Source organism: Marmota flaviventris, chromosome 2, assembly GCF_047511675.1.
Source record: "Marmota flaviventris isolate mMarFla1 chromosome 2, mMarFla1.hap1, whole genome shotgun sequence".
In the NCBI taxonomy this organism is placed as follows: Eukaryota; Metazoa; Chordata; class Mammalia; order Rodentia; family Sciuridae; genus Marmota; species Marmota flaviventris.
The window spans coordinates 27,573,952-27,586,238 of record NC_092499.1 but is presented as its reverse complement, the minus strand read 5'-3'; the positions used below and the strand labels follow the sequence as shown (position 1 = coordinate 27,586,238).

Below are 12,287 nucleotides of genomic sequence, written 5' to 3'. Positions count from 1 at the left end.
TCTATGATTTTTGTCATTTTTTAGTGCTGCGTAATACTCCATGGTGTATAAATGCCACATTTTTTTTAATCCATTCATCTATTGAAGGGCATCTGGTTGCTTTTCTATAGCTTTCTTTCTTTTGGGGATTCTTTGAGCTTCCTGGGCTGTGGGCTCATAGTTTTCATCAAATTTGGAAACTTTTGGCCATTATTTCTTCAAATAATTTTTTTCTAGTTCCCTCCTTTCCTTTATTTTTCTAGGACTCTGGTTACATGTTAAATTGGTTCATATTTTGCAAGTTTATCAATGTTTATATTTTTTCAGACTTTTCCCTTTCTTGCCTTCATTTTATTAATATTAATCTTTATTAATGCTAATCTATTAATTCCAGTGAAATTTTCATTTCAGATCATTTATTTTCATCTGTAGAATTCCCATTTCTTTTTAATGTTTTCCTTTGCTCTTTTTCATTTTTTATTTTGTTTGTGTGTGTGTTTGATTTCTTTTAGATTCTTGTGCATATAAATATAGTAACTTTTAAAATCTTTTTCTTATTCTGTTATTTCTGTCATTTCTGGGTCTATTTCTGTTGACTGATTTTCCTTTTGTAAATGGTTTACATTTTTCCAGTTTCTTCATATGTACAGTAATTTTTTGATTGGATACTGACCTGTGTGTGTGTGTGTGTGTGTGTGTGTGTGTATTTGTGCGAGTATGTTTTGTTTGTTTTGTTGTACTGGGAATTGAACCCAAGGGTACTTAACCACTGAGCCACATCCCCAGCCCTTTTTATGTTTATTTCTAGTTTTTATTGTGAGACAGGGTCTCACCAAGTTGCTCAGACCTTTCTCAATTACTGGCCTCAAACTTGCAATCCTGCCTCAAATTTGTAATCCCAGGTTGCTAGGATTACAGCATGCATCACCATTCTCAGCTTAGGTACTGACCATTATAAATGTCATATCTGAGTGTTTGGATTTTATTGCCTTCTTAAAATCTGTGAAGTGTTTGTTTGTTTTCTGTCAGGCACCTCAGTTACTTGTAGATCAACTAAATCAAATATTTTTAAACATTGTTTGGTTTATTGAGAATACCTTTTTTTCCTAGATCTTGGACAGTTCTGCCACTAAAGATTCCTTTGGGATGTCTGCTCAGTGACTCCCATGTATAAGAAGATCTCTCCTGACTAGTGAAACTCAGCTTGCAGGCTTGTGTGAACTCTGGGAGTTTGGCTTCTGCTTTGTTCTTTGTTCTGACAGTTGCTTTTCGCTTAGCCTTGCACTCTGTGCCTGAGTGGATTAATATTCACCAGAGGACTCTAGGGACCCCTGTTTGGGATTTCCTCTTAGGCACAGGTTTTTCCTCTGTAGCTGTCTTCTCTGAAAACTCTAGCCGCTTCCTAGAATTCGGATCTCTACCATCTCTTCTGGGAGACTGTTGGGAGACCTTTTCTTATATAGTCTGGAGATTTTTATTTCCCTCTATCAGGGATCACAGTTCTGTGCTGCCGGTTGTTTGATATCTGAAGACAGTTGTTTCTTTTTGTGCTAGGAGTGCAGGTCCTATAGCAGTTACTGTCTTGTGTAGAAGAAGAATTCTATTGTTATAAATGCTTTTGACCTTTTTCTAAACAAAAAATGGCATGCTTTATGTACGCTTGCTTTTTCCATTAAGCATTATGATACTAAGGTCCATGTGGTTGCCTGTAGCTATACCTCATTCCTTTTCAGTGCTTTATTTTATTTTACCATGCGTTTGTACTACTGTTAATTGTCCCATTTTCCTGTTGAAGGTCATTTGACTTCTTTCTGGTCTTTTGCTGTGCTATATATATTCTTGAATATGTCTCCTGAGTATGTATCTAGGAGTGAATTGCATCCTGTAATCCCAGTGGCTCGGGAGGCTAAGGCAGGTGGATTCTGAGTTCAAAGCCAGCCTCAGCAACGGTGAGGCGTTAAGCACCTCAGTGAGACCTGTCTCTAAATAAAATACAAAAAGGGCTAGGGATGGGGCTCAGTGGTCCAGTGCCCCTGGGTTTCGTCCCCGGTACCAAAAAAAAACAAAAAACAAAAACAAAAAAGAAAGAAACAGTTTCCTGTCTATATCTCATGCCCTTTCTGCATCTCCGGGCCTCACTTCATTTGACGATTTCAACATGTGTGATGTGGTCGATTTCTACATCTGTAATGTGTATCTTTATCTTTCAGATTCATTTTCTGAATTTACTAATATCACCTTTTATTAACCCAAGAAATGTTGCCCTTTTTTTCTTTTTATTTTCTAAGTTAAGTTCTTTTCCTTTATTCTTTTCATTTATTCTACTTGCTGCTACTCTGGTATTTTATAATTTTAACTTGAGCAGTGGTCTACTCACCTGCCACTTTTAAAACATCGTATTTCTTTAGAACAGTATGTAAGTAACCTGTCCCTTCTGTGCTTGGTTCATGTTTTTATTTCTATATTTTCCTCTTGAGCTAAGCTCATGCAATAACTGCTTTCTTTCTTTGTCCTTCAGGTCCTACCTCGAGCACAAAACCTCCATGAACTACATGCTGGCAACACGCCTCTTCCAGGACAGGTGGGGATTTGCTAAACTCATAAATTTAGGACTAGGTCACAAGATTAGGACAAAGTGTATGTAAAAGAAAGAAAGAAGTTTTATCAAAACGTTTGTAAAATCTGTGATAGAAAAAACCTTGCGGAAAACGTAGCACACTTCATTTTTCAGAATCTATCAGTAACTCTCAGCACTTTGAAACATTCTCAAAAACCCAAAATTAAACCATAAAGATCTTTGAGCAGTCTTAACAGATGCCATTCCTACTCATTGCCTTTTGACCTTAGGCACAATTTTAATAGAACAGGTAGTTTTTCTAGACCAGAAGAGATTATAATTACCACATCAGAAAAAGTGGAGAGAAAGGAATTTACAAAATAAATTCACTGAGACTTGTAGGAAATGACAGCTGATCATCTGTGCACAAGAGAAAATAGGGAAAGGATGGAGAACAGACACTGGAATTCAAGTAGCATGGTGACCAGGCGTCACTTAGTCCCACAAAGTTCAGTGGCCCCTGAGACACAACTGCATTGAACACTCTTCAGTAATTATCAAAACCTGGCACCTGAGTTATTCAGAGAAATCGTATTATTTTGAAAATATCTATCTTTTTTTGAATGATTCTTAAAACAGAGACCCAGATTCCAGCCGTCATGGCTGTGTCCCCCTGGATCCTTGACTTTTTCACATCCCATTGTGTTTTTTATCTTTTCACTCTTAGAGATTTCTTGAAACTTGTCTTCTAAAACTCTAAATTGATCCTCAAGGTTTTTGTTTTTTGGATTTTTTTGTTGTTATTGTTCTTTGCTTTTTGAATTCATTATCCTCATAGAAGAGAAGTTCTTTAATTTACTTTTTTATTTGGAGAATATGATTTTGATATCCAAGAATTATCTTCAATTAGTTTTCAAATTTTATGGATATGAACTCTTTTCAAATCTCAGTCTTAGTTAAGTTCCTTTTAGCTTTTGCATTATATAATTTATCTGTATTGATTTTGTTTTTTCACTTTGTTCTTTTTGGTTTTTATTGTCACATATCTGCAAATATCTGGTGAGCTCTGCCCGTTCAGTCCTCTTGAGAAGGACTGGGCCCTTTGGTGGTTTGCCTGGTTTTCTTACAGGTCATCTAGAGAGATTCCCGACCTGACATGGACCCTGCCTGAGGCTGGATCTTCTAGTACTTGGGTTTCCTGAGGAAGAAGGGTACAGTAGACAAACTGGGGACTACTATGTTAGCCAAAATTAGGAAGCATTCCCTTACAAGTAACATAACAATCAAAAAATTTAAGACTATAATAATAGATGTGCTTTGCTAACACATGAAATAGCAAAACCTAACAGCAGGCCTGAAAATTACCAAAACTTCACAGAAAAAATACTGATAGTATTTTGAGATCCCTGTCACAATTCTAAGTAGTATAAGAAAAGATGTATTTCTTTTGATAATAAAGTTACACTAATTCACTACTATGGATTCCTACATTTATATGGAGGAACCTTTTCATTAGAGGAGATAATGTTTTTCTATCTTAAGTTGCTATATTCCCTGCATTCTTTCTTCAAGTCCCAGTTAACAACTCCTGCTTATAAAGCATTCTAGAAATTTGGATTAAGAAAACATAAATTTCCTTGTTCAGTAAAGAATGCCTTCATGATTTACTCTTGCCTACCATTTTAGCCTAACCCATGGCCAATGAGGCCGTCTTTACTTGTCATTTTACAATTCCTTATCCTTACAAACTCTCTTTCCCTTGCAATGGACTTCGGTTGTTAACTAAATTCCTATTTTCTTCTTCCCTTCAGCCTTGACTAGGAGGCGGTATTCTCATCCTTTCTTTTACTCTTCAGTCTGGTTTAATTTTCCAGATTGTAGTGTAATTTCCTTTTTGCTAACTTGTGTTTAACAAGTTGGCCCTTTAGAGTGGGTAGTTTGTTATATTTGTTTATATCAAGAACCTATCTACCACATCGTAGGCAGACACACAAAACCAGGGATTGAAAAAATGAAATTGCATTATTCCAGATTCTGATATATTCTAGTAAATTTCTTCAGTCTGAATTGATGTATTTCCTCTTGCAAATCCAATTGTGTTGTTAGAAGCACTTTCAAACTAAGTCTTCTTGTTTCTTATAAGTTCATTTTGTTCACCTGCCTTCTCCACCGACTCCTCTGCCTGTCTCCCTGGCACATAATATCTTACATAAGTGTCTTACTCAATGGCCCTAGTTGTAAGCCTGGCTACATATTTGTAACTCCTGGGAATCTTGTAAATCACATTTGTGCCCTGGCCCACCCCTAGAAGGAAGTCCTTACTAAGAGCTGCCCCACTGATTATAATGTGAAGCCATGATAACAGATTACTGGAGAAAGCTTTCATGTAGCAAAGGAGTTAAAGTTGCCTTGAGACTTTTTGATGATATTGTGACAATATCAGGAATATAAGATGTGGTAAAGACAAAAATCTTGGTAAAGACAACTTTTCACTTTACTTTTTAAAATAAATATAATCTGCATTGCATTTGTCTCTTAAAAAGAAACCCATAAGTTATGTGCTGAGTGATTCTATGTATATGACATTTCTGAGATGACAAGTTTTAGAATGAGCAGTTAATGGGAGAGATCAAGTAGGAGGAAGGTATGTGTAGTTATGAAAGAGCAGCACAGGGGATGCTTATGGTGGCTGAGGTCATAGTTCAGCAGCTCACTTGTGATGGTGGACACATGAATTTTTCAAGGGTGATAAAATTGTGCTAAACTAAGTATACACATTCACAAATAAAATGTATGAAGTGAAAGGAAACAATGAGAGAATGTTTTGAAAGCCTATTTAAACTTTAAAATGGTACTCGGTTCCTGTGGTTAGAGCCCAACCCTAGTTTAGAGACAGTGGATGGTGTCTGTCTCTCTCTCTTTTATACATTCATACACATATGTATGTATGTATATATAATTTTTTTTTAATTTGTGGAACCACATAAGAATTGAACTTGGTTTCTTTTCCTGAAATAGTTCAGTGAAGGTAGAATGAGCCCTGAGTTTGAGACTAACCAAGTCCTGGGTTGAGATATAAAATCTTGAAGTTCTGACTGTGGGCAGGTTCCAGAAGCATTTATATAAACAGAGCTAAGAACACCCTTCTTCACAAGATTGTGGAGAGGAATAAATGTGATTTGCTTTGTAAGGAGATTGACAAATGTAAGTCATTGTTACCATTTTTCTCCAGAATCTCTTTGTTTTTTTCCTTCTATTTTTTATTGAGCTTCCCTCCAGCTCACAATATTCTGCTCTTCTCTGAGAATGTTCTCAGCTGATCTGTAGGCTTCTCCTCTCAAGGTGCACTTTCTGTTATGATTTCATATTGAATGTCTATAATAAAAGAGTTCAGGAGGCATGTTTGTGTGTGTGAAATCCAGAGTGAATATCTGAATAGCATTCTCTAACCCAGTTGTCCTTTCTACTTCTGTAGGGGAAACCCAAGAAGAAGCTTATTGACAGGAAGAACACGGTAACTGATTTTTAAAAGTTGAGAATTCTTTCCATGTGCATAATAGTATGACCATGCACAGACTAAGCATAACACTTTATATGACCATTTTTAATTTGGCTCAATATGAATAGTAACATAAAAATGTTTTCTATTGAAAAAGTATTTTGTGGCCACTTTTTATAAACTGAGATTTATTTTCTTATAATTACATGTATATCATTTGAACTAATAATAACCGTATTCTTGTTTGGCTATGTGAGAGAGACCAGAGTATTAATGAGATTTCAAGAGCATTGCCATGTTAGATTCAAATAAGAGCTTATGCTTCGGTCCTGACATTCTGAGGCGTATGGCCCTGTGCCTTATGGGACTGAGCCGAACTCACTTTCTGTTTGCTGTGGAACTCGAAGGGTGCAAAATACCTGTAACTTTTCATTTGGGCAGAAAATAGAAATGTGTCAGAGATGGCTTTGCCTCACTGAAGACTTCAATGACCGCAAAAACTCTTAGCCTAAACATACATCTTCTGGTTATGGAGAGTGTGAGGCTTTACATATACCCTCTTTGTGCTGTACCTCTTTAAAAATAGCAATGTGATGACAATGAGGAAGAAACTTCCTATACACAGCTTTTTGTTTTGCCTGTAAGAGTTAAAACAAAGAGGGAAACTTGGTTTCTCAGCTAGGCCCTTTGAAGCATCAATCTAATTTTTCTTTAAAGAAGGAAAGCATTAAGATTGCCTTTTAATGAAGGGGAAACTGAAGTAAATCAAGTTTGTAGTTTGTTTCCAAAGGAAAGTCACACTTAGTTTCTAAGTTTTCTCTAGTTTTTAGCCCAGGAATATACTTCCTAGAGCATAGTGCTGTCAGATTGGCGTTGGGAACAGAAAGAATGAATCTTACCCAGTAAGAATATTTGAGATCTGTGAGTTCTGTCCTTCCTTGTTCAGCACTCATTTGTGTCACCATCAGTAGGGGTTCGGTGGTGTAGAGATGTAAACAAATGGAAGCTGGCCTGTGGCGCCTACGCCAGAGCATGGAACAGTGTTAATATATTTAAAAGGATTGAAATGATTCTGGGATGTTCTTTGGCCACAATGGAATTAGATATCAGTAACAATAGAAAAATCCCTAAATGTGGAAATGAAACAACATATTTCCAAATAATCTATGGATCAAGGAAGAAATCACAGGAATTTAGGAAATATTTTGAACTCAGTATAACAATATAGCATCAGAATGTATGGGCTGCAGGTAAAGTAATGCTTTGAAGGAAATGTAGAGCTTTAAAATGTTAGAAAACTGAGGACTAAAATCACTGATCTAATGTCCATGTTAAGAAACTAGAAAAAGCATAATAATCAAAAATAAGTTTAAAAGAGGGGAAATATTAAAGAGCACAGATAACTAAAAAAAAAACAATAAAGAAAGTTAACAAAATTCAAAGTTTATTCATTGGTAAGCTACTAAAATTGATAAACCCTTAGATAAACTGATCTAGAAGAACAGAAAGAGAACTCACAGTGCCACTATCAGGGAGAGAAAAGCAGAGTCCTGACAGATTGTATGGACATAAGAAGAGTTAAAGGACTATTATTAACTACTTTATTCTATTACCCTCTGACATTTAGATAAAATGACTAAATTTCCTCAGTGAGGGGCACTTACCCAAACTGACAAAACCTGAAACAAATATTGCAGAACACTGTATCCTTTCAGACAATCGAATTTGTAATGAAAAACCTTTCTATAAAGAAAACTCCACACTTACTGGTTTAACTGGTGAATTCTGTTGGTGAATTCTGTTAGTGACGTGAAGAAGGAACAACACCCATCTTACACAAACTCCTTCCCAGTTCTTTCTATGATACCAACATGACCATGATGCCAAAACCTGATGTTAAAAAAGAAGAAGAAAGTATCCTAATATCCTTCACAAGAAAAGTCACAAAGTTTCTTTGAAGAATAGTAATAAATATTGCTGGGCATGGTGATACAGGTACACACCTATAATCCTTGTGACTTGGAAGGCTGAGGCAGGAGGATGACTTGAGCTAGTAGTTTGAGGCCAGCCTGGGTCTTATCCGAGGGGGAGAGAGAAAGAGAGAGGAAAAATCAGTCTAATCCACCAGTATAGGAAAAGGATATGAGTAAGTGAAATTTACATATGAGTAAGTGAAATTTTCCCCAATGATTCAAGGTTGATTTAACTTTTTTTTGATTTTGGGTAGTGCTGGGGGCTGATTCCAAGGTCCTGGGCAAGCTAAGCAAGTGCTCTGCTACTGAGCTGCATCCCTGGCCCAGATTTAATATTGGAAAAATGGCAATATAATTCACCACAGAGGAGAAAAACTAAATGATTATTTTATTAGATAACCCCACAGGGGGAAAAAAACCCACAGCTGATGAAATACAAAACATATTTTATGAGAAAAACTCAGCAAATCAGGAACAGAAAGGAGCTTCTTCAATCTGATAAAGGCCATATGTGAAAACTATGGCTAACGTCATGCCTGGTAAAAAATTGAAGTCCTCCCCTGCTGATCAGTAAGGAGGTAGGTTGTCCACTCACCACTTTTATTCACATTGTACTAGAGGCCCTAGGCAATATTATAAAACAAGGAAGAAAAAAACCAAAAAACATACATATGGGAATGGAAGAAGTAAAATGTCTTCATTCTTGGATGACATAATCAAGTTAGTGTAAAATCCTGAGGCATCCACAAAAGAATTACAAGAACATATAGGTGCATGTAGTATAGTGTGAGGTCTTAGGACACATGATCAATATACTAAAATCTGTTGCATTTTAATATACTGACTAGTAGTAATTAGAAAGTAAAACAAAATTCTATTTATACTAGCATTTGAAAACACAAAATGCTTAGGAATAAATATAATGAGATATGTTTAATACTTAAATAGACCAAAAGCTACAAACTAAAAACTAGTACTGAAAGACATGAAGAGAGACCTAAATAAGTGGAGAGAGATGCCTTGCCCTAGGATCAGCAGACTCAGTATTGTTGAAGTACCCATTCTCTGGATCTAAAGATCCAGTGCAAACTTAATCATTATTCTAGTACCTTTTTTTTTTGTGGAAATGGACCCACTTTTTATATGGAAATACAAAGAACCTAGAAAATCCAAAGTAATCTTGAATAAGATTTAGAGTACCTGGCTTAAATATTTTAATGCTGTAGTAATCAAGATGGAGGCAAATTTATTATTGCAACAGAATAGCCCAGAAACAGGCCTGTAGTTATATGGTCATTGATTTGTAATAGAAAGCTCATGTTTTCTTTGATATAAGGAGGCTGATTCATAGTAGGATAGGGAGTGGGAGCATGGGAGGAATAGACAAACTCTGGATAGGGCAGAGGGGTTGGAGGGGAAAGAAGGGGGCATTAATGACGGGTTAATTAATGATGGTGGAATGTGGATGATCATTATTATCCAAGAACAGGTATGAAGAAACGAATTGGTGTGAATATACTATGTATACACCAGAGATATGAAAAATGGTGCTCTATAAGTGTAATAAGAATTGCAATGCATTCCACTGTCATATATAAATAATAAATAAATAAATAAATATCAAAAACTGAGATAATCCAATAGGAAAAGGAATGGAACCCAGGGAGGGGTGCTCTCCCACAGAGCTACATTCCCAGCCTTTTTTTATTGTTTATTTTGAGACCAAGTTTTGCTAAGTTTCCCAGACTGGCCTTCTGAGTAGCTGGGATTATAGGCATACACCACTGTGCCCAGCTACAGAATTCTTTTAACAAATGGGATTGGAACAACTAGTTATCATATTTTAAATGAACTCAGCTCTTGTCTGTCTCAGAAATTAGAGGTGATTCATAGACATAAACATAAAAGCTATTTATATAAAATGGTGTTGAGGAAAATATAGAACATTTTTGTGTTTGCATTTGGTAAAGGTTTTCAGATATAACAGCAATAAACAAAAAATAATTTCCTCAAATTAAAACTTTATCATAAGGTACTATTAAAAAATGATTAGGTAAGCCATGGACTGGATGGAAATATTTATCAGATGTATCTGTTGAAGAATTAGAATCTAGAAAATCTACCAAATGCTACAACTCAATAATAAAAAGACATCTAGTTACAAATGGGTAAAATATTTGGACATATACTTCAAAAAGAAGATATGTGGATAGCCAAGATGCTCATGAAAATGTGCACAAGAGAATTGTGAAATAAAACCAGATATACCACTGAACAGAAGGGCTATATTATTATAATTATTCTGATAGGGGGTAGAGCTAACAATTCTGATAGCGTACCTTTAGTAGTTTTAACTGGTACAAGCACTTTAAACAAAGCATCTGTCTTGTTATAAAGCCTAGTAAATTCCACTCTTGAGTCCTCCACCCAGATGAAATGAAAGACATAATCACAAAATGATTATACAGATAGGTTCATAATAGCTTTACTCATAATATTCCAAAACAAGAATTAACATAGGTGTCCAACAGCAGGAGAGTAGATAAATTGGACTGTTCAGACAATGCCTGCCACTCTATAATAAAAGTTGATGCATTCTGATATACCTATCACGGATGAACTTCAGAAACATATTGAATACGAGAAGCTTTACACACAAGAATTCAGACTGTATGGTTCCTTTCGTTTTAAGGTTTTGAAGCAGGTAAAATGATGAAAACATGATGAAAAACTCAATCACCGATTGACTTTCAGGTGTTAGGGAGGAATTGGCTGGAAATAGGCACAAGAAATTTCTGAGTTGATAGTAATGTTAGAGTTTGGGTTATGAAGTTTTAGGCATTTGTTAAAAACTTTTTAAATGACATTTAATATTTGGATATTTCACTCTTTTAAGTTTTTTCTCCAAAAAAAATCTCATAAAGCAAATATTGAATTCCAAATAGTAATGATTGTAAATTGAAATGTATAGGAGGAGCAAAGTGCACTATTGGTCTGAAACTTGGGAATGCTTTGCAAATTAAATGGGTTGATGGATGGAGAGAGGAATATATGATTGCATATAGATACGATGGAACAAATGCAGTGAAGGAGTCATTGTAGAGACTAGATGGTGGGTAGGTGTACGATGTTCATTTTAACTTCTGTTTAAATATTTTTATAATAAAACATTGAAAAAATAAAATGAAATAGATATAACTAAAAGATATTATAACTTATTCATAGAGAATTGAATTACTGATTAGCCAGTGATCAACAAGATGGCTGTTACCCAGAGTAGCTGTCAGATTCACACCTTTACCCAGCATTCCATCTTCTCCAGCCCTTGTACTATGGAATTTATCTGTACATCCAGAATCTTTTAGTTCATACTTAAAAATGCCTGTAGAGAAGGAAATTCATAATTGCTTTTCTGTATCTCTTGAGCTTTTAGGATTTATGTTTTCAGAAGCTTTTTATTGATAATTACCTAAAAGAAATCAATTTTTCCTGAAAGAATTGCATTCTACTGGGCATGGTGGTGTATACTTATAATCCCAGCAGCTCATGAGGCTGAGGCAGGATGATCACAAGTTCAATACTAACTTCAGCAACTTAGCAAGGCCCTAAGGACTTAGTGAGACCCTGTCTCAAAAAAAAAAAAAAAAGTTTGAAAAAGGACTGGAGATGTGGCTCAGTAGTTAAGTGCCCCTGGGTTCAATCCTGGTACCAAGAAAGAAAGAAAGGAAGGAAGGAAAGGTGTTTTTGGCAGTTTAGGCAGAAACAATTTTATTTATTTAGTGGACATTGGTTCATGAGCATAAACTTACTAGACTTTAAATCACGTTAACTTTTTAAAAAACTATTCCTTGTGAGCACATAGGATAGGATAGAAATGTCATGTCTGCCTGTTTTAATGTTTGCCTATACAACTATCAGATTTGACCAGGTTGGCCAGATACTATTAAATAAATGCTTTGGATGATTTTATTTATTTTATTGTTTAACTTCCTAAATATCTATTTTCATACCTCTGTGTTTGAGACTCATCTCAAAAAAAGAAAGAAAGAAAGTTTGTTAATTAGCTTCCCACTTCCCATACCTGTTCCCAGTGTCAGGACCTTGCTTTGGCTCAATATCCTGTTCTGAAGAGAACACTTTCAAAAGATTCAATGCCCTCTTCATCCTCCCAGAAAGTTCTAACTGGCCTAAAAGATAATAGCCTCTCCATCACACTTAGAAACTGAAAACTCCCAGAGGAACTAGGATGATTCCTTGACCTGAAAGGGAATATATTTTG

The 12,287-nt window shown here is 35.6% G+C and overlaps 1 protein-coding gene across 8 annotated transcripts in view; it reads left to right on the top strand.

The window, feature by feature from the left end:
- The window catches only part of Ttll5 (tubulin tyrosine ligase like 5), a 261,390-nt gene that overhangs the window by 84,475 nt on the left and 164,628 nt on the right, over window positions 1–12,287 (top strand). For all 8 annotated transcript variants that reach the window (XM_071607650.1, XM_071607651.1, XM_071607649.1 and 5 more), the window contains 2 exons: window positions 2,498–2,560; window positions 6,012–6,050. In XM_071607650.1, the coding sequence (XP_071463751.1) occupies window positions 2,498–2,560; window positions 6,012–6,050 (102 nt within the window). The remainder of the gene's footprint in view (window positions 1–2,497; window positions 2,561–6,011; window positions 6,051–12,287) is intronic.